The 22676-nt window shown below is 41.5% G+C and overlaps 1 protein-coding gene and 1 long non-coding RNA gene across 10 annotated transcripts in view; one reads left to right on the top strand and one right to left on the bottom strand.

The window, feature by feature from the left end:
- The first annotated feature begins 33 nt into the window (after nt 1-33).
- Nucleotides 34-16534, top strand: LOC106564806 (uncharacterized). Of its 3 annotated transcripts, XR_006757981.1 has the most exons (4): nt 34-621; nt 716-810; nt 1859-6149; nt 12797-16534. It is a non-coding gene; the product is annotated as an uncharacterized lncRNA (long non-coding RNA). The 3 variants fall into 3 exon arrangements; XR_001319549.2 differs by lacking the exon at nt 716-810 and having other exon boundaries at nt 5927-6149; XR_001319548.2 differs by lacking the exon at nt 1859-6149.
- Nucleotides 16535-18747: 2213 nt separating this feature from the next.
- LOC100286710 (serine/threonine-protein kinase MARK1) overlaps nt 18748-22676 on the bottom strand; it is an 87955-nt gene continuing 84026 nt past the window's right edge. For 3 of the 7 annotated variants that reach the window (XM_014131218.2, XM_014131219.2, XM_045691303.1), the window contains 3 exons: nt 22585-22611; nt 21965-22009; nt 18748-21264 (listed from right to left, as the gene is read on the bottom strand). In XM_014131218.2, the coding sequence (XP_013986693.1) occupies nt 20919-21264; nt 21965-22009; nt 22585-22611 (418 nt within the window). In that variant the 3' untranslated portion in view covers nt 18748-20918. The remainder of the gene's footprint in view (nt 21265-21964; nt 22010-22584; nt 22612-22676) is intronic. The other 4 variants (XM_014131220.2, XM_014131221.2, XM_014131222.2 and 1 more) reach the window with 2 other exon arrangements.

Below are 22676 nucleotides of genomic sequence, written 5' to 3'. Positions count from 1 at the left end.
ACCGTTAGAATGTGTGTGTGTGTGAACTGTATGATAGGTCTGTCAAACTCCCTGCTGTTGGCTGATTGCCCAGAAGCAGCTGACCTTGTCATTGTGCACATCCAATGTAGTCTTTGCGGTTGTGTACACACACGTACATGTCCACAGACCTCATGCATTTCTTGCAAATCGTCTGACTTCCTTTCAGATGTTATAACAAATATATGGACAAAAGGTATAACAAATGTAAATATAAGGGGAATCTGTAAGAGACTATTTAGCGACATCCAGTCCGTTTCTGCTATACTGTCTCGTAGCGTTCCATTATTGTGATTATAAAGACATTAATGTTAAGTATTTCGCAAGAGCTCATATCATCTGTGCAGAATTGACCATAAACCAACAATGGGTCTCATATCTACTTGTAGCATCCTGACATTGTGGGTAGGTGTCTTTGGAAGGGCTAGTATAAGTACTGTGTCAGGGCTTAGCTGGTGTCACCTGGGGGACAATATAAGATACTGTAGGAATGTTCTCCATAAGTTATTATAGTCATTTAGTGGTTCATTCATTTAAAAGGTACATCTCTCCAGGTACATCTCAAACAGACTGTGGATTTCTTATGCTCCTCACGAACTAATGGTAAGAAAATAAAATAATATTCATTACATTGTCTTTTCCACTTCTACAGAATAACGTTTTGGCAAGTCAATGAAATAAATGTGTTAATTTATAGATTCCAAGAGAGCACAGAAATTCTACTTTGCGGAGATAAGGACTGAGATCTCCATTCAACAACAAACAGCAAGTAAAACCGGGATTAAATCCGAGGTGCGTTGTAGAGCAGTGCACTGGACATTCGACAAAGCGCATTTTAAAGGCATTTTCCCCGACATTCACAGATATCGCATTCGAATCATTGTTGAATTGCAGCGGCATGTGCGTAGCTTCGTAATTATCGGACTGATTACTGCTGGAATCCGTGTAGCGAAACAGAACGTAAACTGGCGAGACTTCTGGGTGGTTGTATTTTGAAATGTTTTAATTTAAACATTATTTAACTAGTCAAGTCAGTTAAGAACAAATTCTTATTTTCAATGACGGCCTAGGAACAGTGGGTTGGTTAACTGCCTTGTTCAGTGGCAGAACTACAGATTTTTTTGCGTTTGCAACAATGAAAAACTGTTGTTACACATCATCCACGTTTTTTGCTTATATTGAACTGTTTATCAATAATGAAACATAATGCAAGTCATTTATTGCGCAAAATCCATATTTTGAAGGCCAAGTCTGCAGATCTGAAGGTAACCACCCTGTCAGCTCCCCTGGGAAGATACATTAGATCTTCCTGAATTATGTACAGTGTTGTTTTGAAGTACAGTGTTTTATTTGAATTATGTACAGGGAGTGAATTTTAGAGCAGATGGTGTTTTGACTAGTGGCGCGCTGTTGTGTTTTGACCACATGGGAGAAAAATGCTACCATTCTCACAATCATCCTAAATCTCATAAGAAATGAGGTGGTGTTTTTTGTCTTACAGTAACGTTATACCATGCTATTATATTCGGTTCTGTTATATATAATACTATCATTAATGTGATCTTGCTGACACAGATTCAGTCTTGATTTAACTTAAACAAGCATCATTCTCCATTTATCACAGAAATTTGCCAAAGTAGCCTGTTCCTCTGGGCTACTAAACAAGTAAAGCAGAGACTGGGCGTAAAGTAGAGAATCCCACACATGCGCAGAAGCTTTGGATTTAGCTGTCGGAAAATGGTTATAGAGAATTCGGATCCGCAGCCACTCTGTATTTTCAAACTTCTCTTAATGGTCTCAAGGGTACAATCCTTGATTCTGTTTCATTTTGTTCCCCCAGCTAAATGGCAGCTCTGCTTTTTGGTTTGCTAAAAAGCTGAAGGACGTGGCTGGAGAAATGTAATAAGTGGGTAACATTCATTGAAATTACCATTGAACAGCTGTACATATTGCAGATTTCACCTTTAAAAAATGATTTACACTTTCTTTAGAAATATATGAAATGTACCATACCAGTCGTATGAACACCCATCCACCAACCACCACATGCTAGCAATGCTAATTTACATTGAGTTATAAAAAGACTGACATTGTTAGGGCCACGCAACATGACACCAGCGACCATCGCACCACTTTGTAAAGATGAGCGTGTCAGGTGGGACTTGGACAGTCAAAACTGGGGATGATGAGACTACACTGCTATTCTTAGCTCTTTTGTTCAGTGTTGAGAGAAGAAGAGTTGTGACCCTACTATCACCTCCACTACCACCCTATACTCAGGCCACGAACTCCAGACTTCCAGCCAGCAAAGTAGTTCTCATTATTACGAGATGTGGAAGATCAAACGTAAGTGGCGCCACCATTTTGTGGCATGCATGCATGCTCTTTCACATTCAGTCAAAACGAAAGTAACAAAATGACTGCATATGGCAAGTTGTTTTTCCCTACACACACAGGCTACAGTTCAGCATGGCTGAGAGACATTTCCAGCCAGGCAACTAATAGAACTTGGTAGAACTCACACCTTAAATTCCTTTGCTTTACGATTTTGATTAGAGATTAACCATATAAAATGCCACTGTACTGCATTCCTGATGTAAAACTTCTCTTACAGCCCCCATCACGTACGCTTTGGAAGCAAAGTACAGGCCCTATCTTGAGGTAATAGTTTTGCGAACCATTTTGATCCAATCTAATTCACTGCATAGCAGGGATTGATGTTCTATATTCCTACTATGCAGGGTAACTAAGGACTAAGCTATGTGGACGGAAGCTATCGCAGCCTTGAAATGTTTTCAAATATCTGGTCGAACAACAAGGCCAGCGTTGTGTTCATTAGGCACCGAATGGAACACAATGGACTGAAACAGGGAGGGATTTCCTGGCCTTGCCCCCCCCCCTCCCCCAAAAATGCTCGTTAGGTACGGAATGGAACACAATGGACTGAAACAGGGATGGATTTCCTGGCCTTGCCCCCCCCCCCCCTTGTGCCCTCTCGAAACCGACCAAGGGTCAGCGTCAATTCCGTTTGGAGTCCATTTAAAATATGAACTGAATTAGAATTGAATTCATGAACTGAAAATCCACCAGGAAAATCCCAAGATACTGTATGTTGTCATTATAAAACACATATTTAAAAAATAGAGGACTTTATATCTGTGCCATTAGCAGCATGGGCAGCGCCAGAGGCAACAACCCATAGGAATCCCCACCCAGATGACTACTTTCAATACTTTAAAATGGCGCTGCCCATACCACTATGGTGGAGAGTTAAAGGCGTCCGCATACTTCCCAGCCAAAACAGTTCAGAAGTTTGTGCATATATTATGATGACATTTTGTGACGTTTATGTTCGTTTTGGACTTCGGTGAGTGTTTTTCGGCTGTTCGGGCACACAAAATGTTTTCTCGAGGCAAGCCGAAGTCCAAAATGAACATAAACATCACAAAATGTCATCATAATATACAGAAGCTCTTCTGAACTTTTTCAGCTGGGAAGCATGCAGACGCCTTTACAGTGCCTTCAGAAAGTGTTCATACCCCTTAACTTACTCCACATTTGGAATATGGGAAAAAAATCCTACCTTGCCTATCACAAGCAAGCTGAAGCTATTACCATATCAAATCTTCCCAGAGAAACACACATGCCAAGAGGTCAATTTGGAAATACACTTCATGACCGAAAGTATGGACACCTGCTCGTCGAATATCTCATTCCAAAATCGTGGAAATAAATATGGAGATACTCCCCGCTTTGCTGCTATAACAGCCTCCACACGTCTGGGAAGGCTTTCCACTAGATGTTGGAACATTGCTGTGGGGACTTGCTTCCATTCAGCCACAAGAGCATTAGTGAGGTCGGACACTAATGTTGGGTGATTAGGCCTGGCTCGCAGTCGGCGTTCCATTTCATCCCAAAGGTGTTCGATGGTATTGAGGTAAGGGCTCTGTCCAGGCCAGCCAAGTTCTTCCACACCGATCTCGACAAACCATTTCTGTATGGACCTCACTTTGTGCACAGGGGCATTGTCATGCTGAAACAGGAAAGGGCTTTCCCCAAACTGTTGTGTTGGGGTAGGTTCCTTGTTCCTTGTCAATCATTTGCTTATTGGTGAAATCAGCAATCAGACAATATTTTAAGCAAATCAATCAAAAACCTTTATTAATGCAATTGAGGACAGAAGTTGACAACGGGAACATAGCCCGCATGTTTCTGAGTAGGTTCTGCAAAATAGGAAAGGGTCCAAGTTGCTTTAATATGCTTGCAGTCAACCCCTAGTGATGTAACTGCCTACGTAAACACCTTCTACTCATGAGACCAAGCCCATGCATATACAGTTATACAAACTTGCAGGAGAGAACAATAGTTCCAGTGTTTTCTAAGGGCTCAGCAGTAACTTTTCACTCCCCAAGTTGCTTTATAGTGGTATGTCTGACTTGTCTCTTATCTCTTTCACTCCACTGCAGGGTTCTGTGTCTATGAATCTCTTTTAGCCTTGAGGCGCTTTCTCACAGACACCCTGTTTTGACTGCAATAACTCACACATCTCTCAGGCCGTTTCTGATAAGAAGCAGAGACTAGAAAAGAACTGTGGAACAATATTAAACCTTATAATGTATATATATATTGCTACTCTTTAGTCCAGGACCCTATATATGTAATGGGGGTGGGGTCTTATAGCCCTTCCCCTTCTATTAATACAACATAAGCATAATCAATTAGTATAATACATCAATCATTTGGTGCAGCCCCTATCATGACCCCAAGGTGAACCCCATCATTCCCCTCTTTGAGGCTAATTAGTCTCACAGCTTCAATCTTAATATTCTCCTCTGAAATCAAACAGATTAGGCAAATCCCCCGGATCCGTTTGATCCCAGGGATGGCCTGCTAAAGGGAGAAACAACTCCTGAGGTTCCTGGAATGCTGGTGGGGTGGGGTGAGTCTGTCTATACTCCCATTGCGCCTGAGTCCTGGGAAGAACCATACGAGTTGGATAGACAATGGGATTAAGAGAAACCAGAAATGCACCAGTCTCACCTTCAGCACGATTTGTATCAGCTTCCACCAACACCATCACTCCAGCATGTTCAAGAGCAGTGAGTCATTTTCTTACAAATATAAACAGTAGCCAAAATCACCAAACCTCCCACAAGTATAGGAGTAAACAATGAAAACAAGATTAACATTACTTTCCCCAGAACATTTCCAAATTTAGCATTAAACCAGACACCAATTTTGTCAGCCAATCGGCAAATAGTAGAGATCATGGTTGATGGTAAACAGGGCATGCCAGACAAAAGATGTAGCCATAAGCCAGACCTATTAGTAAACCCTATTGCTCTCCAAACCCCACACCATGACAAACAAACCCCAATAGCATATGCTGAGTCTGAGTAGACAGTAAGGGCCTTCCCTTCCCCCAATTCACAAGCTGTGTTCAGAGCTAATAAATCTGCCTGTTGCGCTGATAAATGTTCTGGTAGGGGCTGTATAACCTCAATATCACCTTCCACATCTACTACAGCAAATCCTACATGTTTCTTCCCTGTGCTTTGATCTATATAAGCAGAACCATCAACGAACAGCACCATGTCAAAGTCAAGGAGAGGTTCATCAAACAAGTCTATGTCCAGTACGCATTCCTGGGCTGTCCCGATGCAACTGTTATTGTCATTAACTTGTCCTCCTTGTTCATAGGCATAGGTGGCCCCAGGGGAGCATTTTAAGCTCCGGGCGAGTGGTACGGTGGCTGAGGAGCATATTGTTTCCATGGTACACTCCAGGATGTGTATTAGCAAAGTTCTCTCTTCCTCTGCCAGGCCCAACATTTCCTCTGCCCCTGATGTAACCTCTTCCTCTTTCATTTTCCCCACACTGCGAACTCACATGCCCCAACTGCCCACAGGTCCAGCATTGAGTGTTGTTCCAGTCACAAGGGGGTGTTCTGGCGGGCCCACCTCCTTTTCCAGTCCATGTTTGTGGGTCATCATAATGCTGAGTGGTGAAAAGCACATAACCTGCAGGCACTGGGTTCACGGCTGTGACTGATGTGACTGATGTGACTGTGGGGGAGCTGCAGGCTGTGGTTGTGGGGAGCCTGTAGAAACAACTTGAGCAGCCATCATATTGTGAGTAAAATCACCACTTCCTTTCTCGATCTGTGCAAGCTGGGCCTTCTTCAGTGCAGTGTCTAGTCCTCCTTTCATACTCTTCTATCTCCCTCTGGTATTGTCTTACCATATCTGTGGCTTGTCTGACCTCCTCTTTTAGCTTTTTACTTTCATCCACATCATCTGTGTCCATTGTCTCTTTAATCTTATCAGCAATTAGCACCTGCAGATCTTCTATCAACTTTCTCTTCTCTTTTCGTAATGTATACAACTTATTATTTTCCAGTCTTTCTTCTTCTCTCTTTCTTTCTTCCTTTTCTCTCTGGTCTCTGAATAGGTCACCCATGGATGGTAACACTTTGTACTTTTCGTTTACTTCTTTAGTAGTTAGTTTTCTGCAGGCGGCCATATGTCTAGGCTCTTCCAGTCTGTTCCTTTTTGTGGAGTGAGTTGGGGTGGCGAGGGAAACTCCCTCCAGGAACTGTGCCTCCTTTTTTTCATCCAATTCTATTGTTCTCATGTCGCTTGTTGCTGCTGTTGTGTCATCCACCTCCTTCATCCGAGTCCCCTTGAGGATAATTGTGGTTGCTTCTCCATTTTCTTCTGTCAGTGGTATGAGAGGGTATATCTGTGTATAGTCACCCGGAGGTCCTCTGGGTTGAGTCTCATATGGCGGGGCGGTGGGGAGTACTCCTGTTCTGCCTCTGTCCTGACTATTGTTCTCTCCAGCTTTAGTTTGGTTACGGTAGCCTTGTTCATGAAAATCTGTCCTTCCAGCATCATCATTCCTATCACAGTTTCTGATACAAGGGTACTTTTTTTCATCCCCTTCTTTTTGTCAATTTTTATTGTCTGAATTATCTCCTTGACTAAATCCAACCTAGTTTTGTTGAATGAACCATCCATTGGATATCTATTTTCTCCTGCCATCTCTGTCCAGACATGCCATTTCTTAAAAGTGAATGTAAATTCCACAGCAGTTAACCTGTTAGGGCTAGGGGGCAGCATTTGCACGTCTGGATAAAAAAAATGTACCCGATTTAATCTGGTTACTAATCCTACCCAGTAACTAGAATATGCATATACTTATTATATATGGATAGAAAACACTCTAAAGTTTCTAAAACTGTTTGAATGGTGTCTGTGAGTATAACAGAACTCATTTGGCAGGCAAAACCCTGAGACATTTTCTGACAGGAAGTGGATACCTGATGTGTTGTATTGACTTTAAACCTATCCCATTGAAAAACACAGGGGCTGAGGAATATTTTGGCACTTCCTATTGCTTCCACTAGATGTCACCAGCCTTTACAAAGTGTTTTGAGTCTTCTGGAGGGAGATCTGACCGAACAAGAGCCATGGAACGATGATGTCCCATTAGACACCTGGCGCGCGAGTTCATGTTGGGTACCCTCGTTCCAATACGTTATAAAAGAGTATGCATTCGTCCACCTTGAATATTATTCATGTTCTGGTTAAAAAGGCCCTAATGATTTATGCTATACAACGTTTGACATGTTTGAACAAACGTAAATATATTTTTTCCCCTCGTTCATGACGAGAAGTCCGGCTGGCTTAGATCATGTGCTAACAAGACGGAGATTTTTGGACATAAATGATGAGCTTTTTTGAACAAAACTACATTCGTTATGGACCTGTGATACCTGGAAGTGACATCTGATGAAGAGAATCAAAGGTAATGGATTATTTACATAGTATTTTCGATTTTAGATCTCCCCAACATGACGTCTAGTCTGTATCGCAACGCGTATTTTTCTGGGCGCAGTGCTCAGATTATTGCAAAGTGTGATTTCCCAGTAAGGTTATTTTTAAATCTGGCAAGTTGATTGCGTTCAAGAGATGTAAATCTATAATTCTTTAAATGACAATATAATATTTTACCAATGTTTTCTAATTTTAATTATTTAATTTGTGACGCTGACTTGACTGCCGGTTATTGGAGGGAAACGATTTCCTCAACATCAATGCCATAGTAAAACGCTGTTTTTGGATATAAATATGAACTTGATAGAACTAAAAATGCATGCATTGTCTAACATAATGTCCTAGGAGTGTCATCTGATGGAGATTGTAAAAGGTTAGTGCATCATTTTAGCTGGTTTTATGGTTTTGGTGACCCTGTCTTTGACTTGACAAAACATTACACACAACTCTTGTAAATGTACTGTCCTAACATACTCTAAATTTATGCTTTCGCCGTAAAACCTTTTTGAAATCGTAAAACGTGGTTAGATTAAGGAGATGTTTATCTTTCAAATGGTGTAAAATAGTTGTATTTTTGAAAAATTTGAATTTTGACATTTATTTGGATTCAAATTTGCCGCTCTTGAAATGCACCTGCTGTTGATGGAGTGCACCACGGGTGGCACGCTAGCGTCCCACCTAGCCCATAGAGGTTAACTTCTTTTGCATATATTCAACAGGCGTGACAGGCTTCATTGCTCCTATCTCCTCATTCTGGTTTGACTGTGCCATGGTGCTCCGGCTTTTTATTTAGATAGTCTGCGTGTAATATGTAATATGTTATACACCAGTGCCTCCTGGTGACAGCGTCACAAAGTCATTTTCTATGAAATTCTCTACAGAACACAACTTCCTTGTAATAATTTTACTGGTGTACTAAGGGTTGTACATTTCCTATACTGTCCTATGGTAGGAAAGTGTCCCTAACAAATATGTTCAACCTTTGATTCAAATAACTTCTGTCCTACTCCTAACTTTTTATTCCACCATTGGGCCATTACCCAATAAACCCCGGAATAATCCACAGACAAACAAACAAATGAGACATACAACGCACTATTCATAAACAACTCAACTCATTCACTGGGTAATTTTCACAGAATTACCTCTACAAAAAAAAAAAATAAACCACCCTCCCCATAGGTCAAGGTAGCCTGGGTAATTGTCACAGAACTACCTCTACAAAATAAAAAATAACTAGTATTCAGGTAATTGTTGCTGAATTACCTCCCAAAATAAAAATAGATGATTATTGCTAAATCACTTCTGCAAAACTAAGTAGTATTCAGTACTGTTCGCTGCATTACTACCTGAAATAAAATAAAATGTATGATTATCGCTGAACCACCTCTTCAAAACCAAAATAAGTAGTATTTGGGTAATTGTTGCTGAATTACTAAAAAAATAGATTATCATTGAACCACCTCTCCAAAATAAAATAACTAGTATTCAGTAATGATCGCCCGCATTACCACCCAAAATAAAATAGAAGAGATGATTATTACTGAACCACCTCTCCAAAACCAAAATAACTAGTATTCAGTAATGGTCGATGCATTACCACCCAAAATAAAAATCATCAATCATTCATCATATATTGACATCATGCATTTCACCAATAGCCAGTTATGTAATTCTTAAGTAATTTCGCCAATCTAGAATTCGACTATGTCATATTCAAAGTGTATGTATATATTTTAGAGTGAGTGAAGTGCCACTTACTTGTTAGAGGGAAACCACACCAGTGAATGCCAATTAATTACAGACTTAGATTAAACAGGTGTCTGCTTACCTTGTTTAATTTGGAGCTCTGGCACCATGGTGTAGAATCTCCTCCAACTGACAAAATGTCATCATAATATACGCACAAGCTCTTCTGAACTGTTTCAGCTGGGAAGCATGCGGACGTCTTTTACAGTGCCTTCAGAAAGTGTTCATACCCCTTAACTTACTCCACATTTGGAATATGGGGAAAATTCCTAACTTGCCTATCACAAGCAAGCTGAAGCTATTACCATATCAAATCTTCTCAGAGCAACATACATGCTAAGAGGTCAATTTGGAAATACACTTCATGACCGAAAGTATGGACACCTGCTCGTCGAACATCTCATTCCAAAATTGTGGACATTAATATGGACTTGCTCCCCCCTTTGCTGCTATAACAGCCTCCACACTTCTGGGAAGGCTTTCCGCTAGATGTTGGAACATTGCTGCAAGAGCATTAGTGAGGTTGGACACTGATGTTGGGCGATTAGGCCTGGCTCGCTGTAGGTGCTCCAATTCATCCCAAATGTGTTCGATGGTGTTGAGATCAGGGCTCTGTCCAGGCCAGCCAAGTTCTTCTACACCGATCTCGACAAACCATTTCTGTATGGACCTCGCTTTGTGCACGGGGGCATTGTCATGCTGAAACAGGAAGGGCTTTCCCCAAACTGTTGTGTTGGGGTAGGTTCCTTGTTCCTTGTCAATCATTTGCTTATTGGTGAAATCAGCAATCAGACAATATCTTTAAGTAAATTAATCAAAAACCTTTATTAATGCAATTGAAGACAGAAGTTGACAATGGGAACATATCGGAAACATGCGGGCTAAGTTCTACAAAATAGGAAAGGGTCCAAGTGGCTTTAATATGCTTGCAGTCAACCCCTAGTGATGTAACTGCCTACGTCAAAACCTTCTACTCATGAGACCAAGCCCATGCATATACAGTTATACAAACTTGCAGGAGAGAACAATAGTTCCAGTGTTTTCTAAGGACTCAGCAGTAATTTTCAACTCCCCAAGTTGCTTTATAGTGGTATGTCTGACATCTCTCTTATCTCTTTCACTCCCCTGTAGGGTTCTGTGTCTATGAATCTCTTTTAGCCTTGAGGCGCTTTCTCATGGACACCCTGTTTTGACTGCAATAACTCACACATCTCTCAGACCGTTTATTATAAGAAGCAGAGACTAGAAAAGAACTGTGAAACAATATTAAACCTTATAATATATATATATATATATATATATAGCTAATCTGTAGTCCAGGACCATATAAATGTAGTGGGGGTGGGGTCTTATAGCCGTTCCCCTTCTGATAATACAACATAAGCATAATCAATTATTATAATACATCAATCATTTGGTGCAGCTCCTATCATGACCCCAAGGTGAACCCCATCAGTTGACACAAAGTTGGAAGCACAGAATCGACGAGAATGTCATTGTATGCTGTAGAGTTAACGTTTGCCTTCACTGGAACTAAGGGGCTTAGCCCGAACCACGAAAAACAGCCCCAGACCATTATTCCTCCTCCATCAAACTTTACAGTTGGCACTATGCATTGGGGCATGTAGCATTCCTTCCTGGCATCCGCCAAACCCAAATTCGTCCGTCAGACTGCCAGATGGTGAAGCGTGAGTCATCTCTCCAGAGAACACGTTTCCACTGCTCCAGAGTCCAATGGTGGCGAGCTTTGCACCACTCCAGCCGATGCTTGGCATTGCGCATGGTGATCTTAGGCTTGTGTGCGCAGCTGCTCGGTTCTTTTTCTTACGTTGCTTCCAAAAGACAGTCTGGAACTCGGTAGTGAGTGTTGCAACCGAGGACAGACGGTTTTTACTCACTGTGTGCTTCAGCACTCGGCGTGGCTGTGTGGCTGAGCTGATGTTGCTCCTAGACATTTCTACTTCACAATAACAGCACTTACAGTTGAACGGGGCAGCTCTAGCAGGGCAGAAATTTGATGAACTGACTTGTTGGAAAGGTGGCACCCTTTGACGGTGCCACGTTGAAAGTCACTGAGCTTTTCAGTAAGGCCATTCTACTGCCAATGTTTGTCTATGGAGATTGCATGGCTGTGTGCCCAATTTTATACACCTGTCAGCAACAGGTGTGGCTGAAATAGCCAAATCCACTAATTTGAAGGGGTGTCCACATACTTTTGTATATATAGTGTATATACCAGGAAAATAGAAAATTGACATATTTTATACCATAGAACTAATCTCTTTCCCACACACTTCCACCCAAATGTGCAAACAAATGGTGGATCAACGAGTGTGAAACTTGGCCTTCGTTAGCCAATGCAGAAAGACCGGGAAAAACTCCCGGTGCATAGGCGTTGGTTTAATCATCTTAATCAACGAACCAATCATCTACCACAACACCTTCCCCATAACCCTCCCCCATACACTAGCAGAACACAAGCACAGAGCCACGCCTCGTAATCGTGTGATTCACTTAAATTAAATGATGATCATAGAGATGGGAAAGAGGCTTCATCATTGTATCCATGCCATTATGGCGTCTGTGACTGCATGGGCAGCGCCATTGAGCTGTCTCCATTTTGAAGTACTACATTTTCTTCTTTACAACTGGCTGATCCCTCCAGATGGCCCGGTTGGACATGACTCCAACGGGGTCACCAGGAGGGATCAGCCAATGAAGTTGGAAGTCCCACCCAGTTAAATACATTAAAATGGCAGAAGCCCTCAATGGTGCTGTCCATGCTAAAACTGCCTTTTGGCCACTAGAGGCCTCTGTCATTCTCTATGATGATGACAAATACTTTACTCAGTAAGGTCACTCCCATGGAATTCTATGGTCACTCCCACTAAGGCCAACTTTGAATCGTTGATGTACCAGGCTTACATATATGCACTGTGTGCAATAACCTGGGGACGAGGTTACCACAGAACTAACTTATTTATATGGTATTGGTCTGCCTCTGTTTATGTGTAGGCCAATATGGCCATAGTGTATGCATTTCCATTTATGGGTTGAATTTCTCATGCTATTTTATGTAGTCCACTGGTATATTCTAGACAAACGGCCTTCAAGGCCAGTAACATTCCTACTCTATTCTATTTCTATTGTCCCCTGTCTGACCACATCCTGTCCGCCCTTGGTCCCTACAGACCCCATGTCCCTGTTCAACCTGAAGAGAGGTTCCCCCGATAAGGAGTTCCCTACCCTAAAATACAACTACACATGTATGGCGAGAATCCTGACTCCAGAACTGTATGCTCACCAGTTCAACCGCGCCACCCAGAGCGGGGTCATCTTTGATGATGTCATACGTCCGGCCCTCGAGGAACCAGGTGACGTCAACAGGCATTATGCGATCTATAGGGAACTCATGTTTCTAGATCATTATGCGCTGAAAACAATGGAGCCAGGCTCAGTTACATCATAAAAGCCAGGCAATAACGATAGCCAGCCATTTAACAGAATACTAAAACAATGTCCTAACACCTAGCTAATCCAAAACAACTGCTGCTGCTTATGCATCACAACGTGTGACTCTAGTGTGTGTTTCTCTGTGTGAGTGTGTACTTACCAAATGTGTGTATACTGTTCCTGTACTGTCCTACAGGGGAGCTTCATGGACCCATGTCTGTGGGTTGTGTAGCTGGCGACGGCCAGTCTTACATCCTCTTCTGTGACTTCTTTGATCGGGTCATGGTACTGCAGTGTGGCCTTATAAGTGTATCTCCATTTCACATAATTAAAAAAAACGTTTTATTATAAGGTTTCTTCATAATCCCAACTACGAAGTTTCATGCTTTTATGAAAAAGTTAGCATTTGTCATATATCGCTTGGGCTATTCACACAATTTCAGTGTGCCACACTTCATAACAGACTTCTACCAAAGATGTGTGATGTGGCATGTCATAAAATCTGTTGTTAGATGTTAGGTCAAGATCTCAGTAATGTTTATGACAACTATGTAGGGCATTGTGGCATAACATTCCAATAGTGTTAGCCAGTACATCCGTAGCAGATTTGTAAATACTTCAATGTGTTTAAAGGCATTTTTTGCTCTCTCTCTGTGTTTGTGTCAAATACGTACTGTGTGTGTATGTCTGGCTAATTAATGTATTGTGTGTGTGTGTGTGTGTGTGTGTGTGTGAGATGACTTCGGCTTCACTACACACTGCAGCCGGGGAGAACGTAGACAATTCCTCATGCTGGCCAAGAAAGGTACTGCATGCTCTGATCTACAGTAACAATATTGCACAAATAGTACATACAGTTCAGGTTTGGTGTCAATTCCAATTTAATTTGAAATTCCAATTCAATTATTGAATTCAATCATGAAGTGGATAATTTACTTTGAATTAAATTCAACATTTTTAAATCTTCAAATTATGCAATTGGATTTAGACGACTTTTTTTGGAACTTTTTTAGAATTAAATTGGAATTGTAAAAACATCTTTGGAATTGAAATTCAATATTCCTACATTTCCCAGTTAATAGAATTAATGCACAGAGTATCAAAATTGTACTGTAGGATTTGCTTTTAACAATTTCAACCTCTACTCCAATATTTACAGCATAACAAGGCTGTCTGAACAGTGACATGATCAGCCTGAGGGAATTGAATTAGAATTGTTGGCGATAATATTGATATTAAATTATTGGAATTGACCTAAAATTGGAATTCAGGGGAATTGAATTTTCTCTGAATTCAAAGACTGACCTGGAATTTGAATTTAATTAAATGGAATGTACAGGAAGCGAGAACTGAATTAAAATGTAATTTGTGGAATTGACACCCACCCTGGTACAGTGTGATACTTTATCCTCACCTGCAATCAAAACAAAATGTAATTGAGCACATTAACGCCATCAGTTTAATTGATATATGTTTTAGGCTTTTAGTTTACATTTTCAGAACAAGAATATCTGGGCTGCTATCAATTAACAATCGTGAGGACACCAAGCAAAAGCAATCAATGCCCATCCATGCTCCTTCTCACACAGTAGTTTGAAGTAACATTGTAATGGTACGTGGTGTCAGAAAGAGGACACACTAATTCAGTGGTGCACAACTCAGGGCCGAGTTCCACAACTCGGCTGGTTTTCATTTCACCCAGTTGACGTTACTGAATGGCCCAAATAGAAACCAGTCCCTAGCTAAAAGGCAAGGACAAAAATCTGCAGAACTGCTGTCATCGAAGAATGTATCTGAGCATCCCTGCACTAACCAACCAGACCTATAGCAAACATGATTGGTTGACACTTCTCCGTCCAGCTCTGGACCAATTGGCAGAGGAGTTGCCAGGGACGCTGTACTCAAGGGCCGAACTGTCACATGACAAAAAAGACAAGGGAGTGACCGTGGGAGCCCCTTCCCTTTCCCAACGGGTGGCCCGTGACTGGCCTGACTCCAGAGCTGTCCTTTAAGTGCCACTGGCATGTTCCCTTCTTTACAACCTAAACAATTTGTTGTGTGTGTTGTGTTTGCCTTTTTATGCAGAAAGATTATTTGTGCAATGAAAAATACCAAAATATAATTTATCATTATGTTCCACACGTTAGTGTGGTAATAACAACTGCTCTAGGGTCTGTTTTGCCTTTCAGTCCACATTAGTTGTAAACTGTATGGAGAGGTAAAAAAAACTGCTCTACGGCCTGTTTTGCCTAACACATAGTTCGTTACTAACCTAGTGGAGAAGTGAAGCAGTGCACTCTTCTTGTAAGTATAGGAGTAAATCCTCATGAATATCTGTTTTAAATAAACCCTGTAGTATTCAAATCATGATAACGAAAAACCAAAAATACCATGGTGTCAACAAACCCAGCTGATTCTGTAGCTCGACCCAGGTACTGTAGTTAATCAATATTACAAACATTTTACAAAACAGTACAACCAAAAGTTAGATGGTGCCTTTACACTATGGTCCTTCTAGACAGATTAAAGCTATATTTTCAGCAAAACAGCAGCACGCCACTTGTTTTATTATACGGCTGAGGGACGAGGCTATATGTAACTACTCTCACATTCATAGACAGCGCTCTAGATGAACTTTGATACTGTTGTGACCATTACCACTCTGCAGGGTTAGTAAAGACGGGGACCCTGGTGGTATGGGTAAACATTGACGACCACCTCAGATTGGTGACCACGCGAGATGACGCCTACCTCGCAGAGGCCTTCCAATGTATCTGTGTCAACATCCTTAAGGTTGGTACCCTCGGAAGGCACAGATCCTGACCGCATGATTACCTTAAAGTCCAACTGACAGCCTTTTAGCAACATTAAATCGTATTACAATCAGAGGACGAATATGACACTTTTTTTTATAGACATGTGTAACTGTTAGGGTTTGACCAACTATTTGTTTGCATAACCTATATAATATAACAAAGAAGCAATGCTATAATATTAAGTTTATACTCTATATGATAAGAGAGGAAGGGGCTCATGGGATGTTGAGTCATATGGAAAGAATGCAGATGCTGTAAATCAGGGATATGGAAGAACTTGTTAAAAGATAAGGGCAGGATATGGGTGAAATGTATATGCAGAGGGGTGTCGGGGTTTTAGAGAACTGTGCATTGTGCAGTCACAAGATAAATCGACTGCCAAAGATAATAACTACGCCCGGCAACAGGAGGCGTCTCGAGGTTGGGACCAACCTGCACGCCAACGATAGGATGAGTAAGTTTAAACCACGCTCATCCTCCCTCTGACAGGCCAGCAGTGAGTGGGAACTCTCTCTGTCAGAGTATTTAATGAGAAGCAAAGGATGTGTAACTCAGTTCTCTGTCTGCCCTGCGTGGTGACACAGCGAGCCCGTATATACAAACATCATATTTACCATAAATGTGTTTGCATTAATTAAAGTACAAAGAAATCAGAAGTTACTCTGTGTTAACTGTTTTATTCCAATACCAGATTGAATTAACGCGACCCGACAGTAACCCATGTGAAATGGCTAGCTAGTTAGCGGGGTGCGCGCTAATAGTGTTTCAAGCGATGGGTAACGATGCTTCGTGGGTGTCAGTAGTTTGATGTGTGCAGAGGGTCCCTGGTTCGGTGCGAGGAGAGGGACTGTTACACATGGTCATTTACAAGTTTTCATAAATTATTTAAATGTTTGGGAATTACGTATACTACGGGATTTGTGAAAATTCAATAGAAATATAGAGTGGGAAAGCGGCCGTGCTTGAGTCTGACTATTTACTCGCCCTAGCAGAGCTGGTTAGGCTGTTTACATGTTATCTAGAACATTCGTGACTAACTATTACCAAAGATTGTTATCACTAAACCAATATAAACCACAGCCTGTCGTTTCTTGTGAACAAACTATAGTTTTGGCAAGTCGGTTAGGACATCTACATTGTGCATGACACAAGTCAATTTTCCAACAATTGTTTACAGATTATTTCACTTATCATTCACTGTATCACAATTCCAGTAGGTCAGAAGTTTACATACAGTAAGTTGACTGTGTCTTTAAACAGCTTGGAAAATTCCAGAAAATGTCATGGCTTTAGAAGCTTCTGATAGGCTAATTGATATAATTTGAGTCAATTGGAGGTGTACTTGTAGATGTATTTTAAGGCCTACCTTCAAACCCAGTGCCTCTTTGCTTGACATCATGGGAAAATCAAAAGAAATCAGCCAAGACCTCAGAAAAATAATTGTAGACCTCCACAAGTCTGGTTCATCCTTGGGAGCAATTTCCAAACGCCACGTTCATCTGTACAAATGATTGTACGCAAGTATAAACACCATGGGACCACGCAGCAGTAAAACCGCTCAGGAAGGAGATGTGTTCTGTCTCCTAGAGATGAACGTACTTGGGTGCAAAAAGTGCAAATCAATCCCAGAACAACAGCAAAGGACCTTGTGAAGATGCTGGAGGAAATTGGTACAAAAGTATCTATATCCACAGTAAAACAAGTCCTATATCGACATAACCTGAAAGGCCGCTCAGCAAGGAAGAAGCCACTGCTCCAAAACCGCCATAAAAAAAGCCAGACTATGGTTTGCAACTGCATATGGGGACAAAGATCGTACTTTTTGGAGAAATGTCCTCTGGTCTGATGAAACAAAAATAACTGTTTGGCCATAATGACCATTGTTATGTGGGGTGCTTTGCTGCAGGAGGGACTGGTGCACTTCACAAAATAGAAGGCATCATGAGGAAAGAAAATTATGTGGATATATTGAAGCAACATCTCAAGACATCAGTCAGGAAGTTAAAGCTTGGTCGCAAATGGGTCTTCCAAATGGACAATGACCCCAAGCATGCTTCCAAAGTTGTGGCAAAATGGCTTAAGGACAACAAAGTCAAGGCATTGGAGTGGCCATCACAAAGCCCTGACATCAATCCCATAGATAACTTGTGGGCAGAACTGAAAAAGTGTGTGCGAGCAAGCAGGCCTACAAACCTGACTCATCTACACCAGCTGTCAGGAGGAATGGGCCAAAATTCACCCAACTTATTGTGGGAAGCTTGTGGAAGGCTACCCGAAACATTTGACCCAAGTTAAACAATTTAGAGGCAATGCTACCAAATACTAATTGAGTGTATGTAAACTTCTGACCCACTGGGAATGTGATGAAATAAATAAATAACTCTACTATTATTCTGACATTTCACATTCTTAAAATAAAGTAGTTTTACTAACTGACCTAAGACAGAGCATTTTTCTAAGATTAAATGTCAGGAATTGTGAAAAACTGAGTTTAAATGTATTTGGCTGAGGTTTATGTAAACTTCAGACTTCAACTGTAGGTACAAAGACTTATTGCATACAAAAGCTAATTTTTTTTCAAAAGTTCATGCTTATGTGCTGTATATAAAAACTGTTTGACTTAAAAAAATATTTTTGCATAATTTCAACTGTGTTTGCTTTCAATATGAAGTTTGGCACGGCCATACACATTAGGATAACCCACCATCTACAGAGCAATACATGTTTCTATACCAATTACAAAGCTCTTTCCATGATGTATCATTCCTCCATGTTACTCAAAGTTTATGCTAAACTGATTGGCTGTGAAGCCATGGTTTCTCAGACAAAATTAAATAGTAAATACTGGTAAAAAAAACAAACGACACCAGACATTTGCTTGAGACTCCTTTCAAGTAAGCTTTAATATTGTGCACGAGAGACTGAATCTGGATGACTCGAGCTTTCCTCGCATGTATGTTGTGGTAGGAGGGGTTTATGTGGGGGGAGGGGTTAATGGAGATGAAAAGGGCGAGGCTTAATCATTTATATTTCTTTTAACACTTGCTGCTTCTCCTCTACACTTGATCTGCAAAGGCAACACAATAGACATCCTCTCTGGAAGTTGTACCGTTAACAATTAGGAATATGCATTTTTCTTCCATGTGCACTATATGTCAACGTGCAGTAGCCCCCTCCAACCCTCTCTGCTCCCATAATGCCACAAAGTCAGCGGTGGAGATTTCTCGCTCAGCTTCCAGAAGGGCTCACAGCTTAACCTTGTTTTCATTTATTTCTTTTTTTGTCCACTCGCCTTTGCTTTTTTTTCCTTCTATTGTGCCTTTTGAAATGAGGAAATAAAATGTCTGGATTCTGTTTCCACTCTCTTTGTTGTGTTAAAGGGTGCGGTCTAGGCCCATCTCTCATCTTTACAGTAATACAACATGGAATACCATTGCACAGTTGACCCTCATTACTTTTCATACAAAATAACGAGTAGAAACGTACCAGCACTAGTGGTTATTTTACGTACTCATCGCAATCACTAATTACAAAGGGGAAAAACCTAAAATAAAAACATATGCGAAACTAGTTATATCCTATTTTTCTTCTCGTACAGGTGAATGCCTCAGAAATACCAAGCAGCACATTAAAAAGGCATAATGTGGTGGAATAAATACAATATATTTTGCAAGAAAATAAAATTGAGCACAAAACAAGTCAGACAGGTGTCGCACAGTAACTATCAATTAACTGCAGTTTAGAAGGGAGTAAGGGAAAGAGGGATATAGTCACTAGTGAGGTCAAACTGCTTGGGCATCACTTTGCGTGAACCTTTCAACCTTCGGGCAGTTTCAAGCAGAACATGAGCTGTCAGAACATTCCTGACCTAGAATGGTGCCGGTGCATTTATGCTACTAAATGTCCATGAATAGTGTTTTGAATGAGTAGCTTTGTCCCAGTATTTGTTAGAAGAGCATTTGATTATTAATCGAGTGCAATGCCAGCGACATTTGCGATACCGTGTTCAAGACTGCATAAAGCGGACTTTATGAGAGCGGGCTTATAATTGAGTGCAACTGAAAAATGTGTGGTCCTGTCAGTTTACGCTGTATATTTGGGTTCTCAAAGGTAATAAAAGGACAGAACATAAGATCCCTTATGTAAATTCTATGCAATAAACAGAACTTTTTAAACTGCAGTGCCAATGTCATCATTTAGCTACGCTACATGAAGGAGGATTGTGAGCATGGCCAAAATAGTGCATTAGGAGGAATGATTTGATTAGGGCTTTGGGATGTGTAGAGTTTTGCTTTTCAACACAGATCACGTCATTTGATCTCTCCTGTATTGGGAAAGGAACTTATTGTCCGTGAAAAGTAAAAAATAAGCTTGTTTTTTCTTTTCCTTGTGAGAATAAAAAATGTTTTTTTTTTTTTCCTAAACATTAAACTTCAGTGGAGGCAAACAATCTACAAATGTCAACAATAGAAGGAAAGAGAACTCCAAATAAAAATAAAAAAAATACAGTATGACACATTTAAACACACTTTCTGTACAGAAACTCAAGACTATACAATACCTGCAGACATTATGCTGAAGAGTCTTGTTTTATACAACTCTATGAACAATACAACTCAAAACATTCTCTATTTTATTTTATACTGTACATGTGGAAAAAGTAGCTTTGCAGTCTGTTCTTCCAACCCCCTTTAATGGTAGTTTTGCAATGGAATTGAAATTTTGCGGGCCATTGATACAAATGTTTTCATATTATTGCAATGGTCAGTTCTCACCTCTCGTTATTAACAACAATTTTGGAATACAGGGGTTTGCCTTGGGGAGGGAAAATGGAAGTATATTTTCGCTATGTGTCGTTTCACTAAGCAATACGGCAGTAGCCTCGAATAGCAGTAAACTCAATATTGCGGCTGACTCTCTTGGGCCCGACACTTGGGGCGCCCGCAAACTCAAGGAACACCAGGATTATGTCCTCTGCCCCCTCCATTTACAATGTCGTATGTTAATTCTCTTTAGTTTGTTTAGTCTTCCCAAAAGTCACTTTTCACAGCTTGAGCTCGTTAGCCACTTTGGACGCGATATTTTTGAAGGCGATGGACGTGCCTGAGATCCGCTTGAAGCGCACACCGTTGAGTGAGAGGCGTGGCAGCTTACACACCTCCATCTCCCATTGGACCAGGCTGTCCTGGCGGGCGTCGCCGTGCACGCAGAAGAGCATGAAGCGCTCGCGCTGCTCGTAGTCGCAGTTGTTGGCGTCCAGGACCTTCCGGATCTCGCGCATCATGTCGCCGGGCTCCATGGAAGAGGTGGTCTTCATGCTCCAGGTGAAGCGCAGTGAGCGGGGTTTGGAGTCCCGGGAACCGTCCTCTTTGGGTTCCCCTGATGCGCTCCTGGAGAGGAACAGAACACAGACAATAGTGTTAATTGAATAGGAGATAAGTAGGTAGACGCAAAACCAAAAAAGTTGGTGAGGTGCTGACCCAATTATTATTTTATTTGTTACATTTTCTTTTAAAGAGTCATGCGACTCGGAGTATATAGAGTGTGGGTCAAAGGGCAAAAGGTAACACACAGAACTTGTATAACCCATGTGTTTGAGACCCCATTGTGAAACTGACAACTGAATGACAGTCAAATATATATATTACTCAAAAGATTACGCACCGTGTAACACACACACCGAACAGACACTTCTAGACAGCTTAAAACACACAAATGGCCCACCAAGGTCTAGCAAGAGCATGGTATTCAGGGTCACGCCACTTAGGCACAAAAAGCACAAACACCACCGCTGTGTGACTGAGGGCATAGGGACAAAGTACACACATAACACAACATGACAACAAAGAACAGCACAACAAGTCCCGGTACGATAACAACAATGAACTAGTAATTTAAGACGGGAGATGTATAGCCACACCTATAATTAGTCCACCTTCCGCAGTGCTAACTATACTCCACAACATGGAACAAGAATGAACCGGTGACATTGGCTTTTGATCCTGGGACTAGTAGGGACCCTCATTGACATGCCATGCTTTCATTTCGAGGTTGTTACTTTTTCTGCGGGCGGCTGTGCCGATGCCTCACCTTGGGGGGTCTGTACTGCCACTGGCCTCTCCTTCAACCGTGGCCCTTTGGGAAGCAATCAGAGTTCAGAGTTCAACAGAGCAGTAGAAGGGGTTGTCAGTGTACACACAGACGATGGGTAGGTGAAAAGGAAGAGGGTGGGATGGGGTCAAACCTATAAACATACATGATCACGCGACTCAACTCGTTCTGGGGAGGCAACTGGTGAGACTGCCAAAAAACCAACATGACGTATATCGGCAGGCTAGCTAAAACGGAGGATGATACACGTGGAAATCATGTGAACGGAGAGCGAGATGGATGAAAGAAGACATCTACAGAACACACAACACACTCAAACCAAAGGACGAAACAAGAAGTCGGAAAGTGAGTGCAGGTGTCTGCAAACTCCAAGGCATCACAGGCAAGGCATCTCGGGGGTCTCAATCTCAGTCTGTTAGTGGTGCAGGGTCAGATCGGGGGGTGGATAATGCGGGCGGTGTAGGGTTTAGGGGGAGGGGTTAAGGAAGGGGGGCTGGCACCAGGGCGTGAATGGTTGCATGTCATTGAAGAGGGCTTGGATTGCGAGGAAGAGAGGGTGTGGCGGGTGTAGACATGGTAACCATTCTGTGCGCTCCTACCTCCGGCCAGCCCTGAAAGACATAGTTCTAAAAAAAAAACAATGAAAGAAGCAATTTAAAAAGAAATTGGTTATTTTCTTTGAGTGTGGCTA

Source organism: Salmo salar, chromosome ssa12 (assembly GCF_905237065.1).
Source record: "Salmo salar chromosome ssa12, Ssal_v3.1, whole genome shotgun sequence".
In the NCBI taxonomy this organism is placed as follows: domain Eukaryota; kingdom Metazoa; phylum Chordata; class Actinopteri; order Salmoniformes; family Salmonidae; genus Salmo; species Salmo salar.
This window is presented reverse-complemented; position numbering and strand designations above follow the sequence as displayed.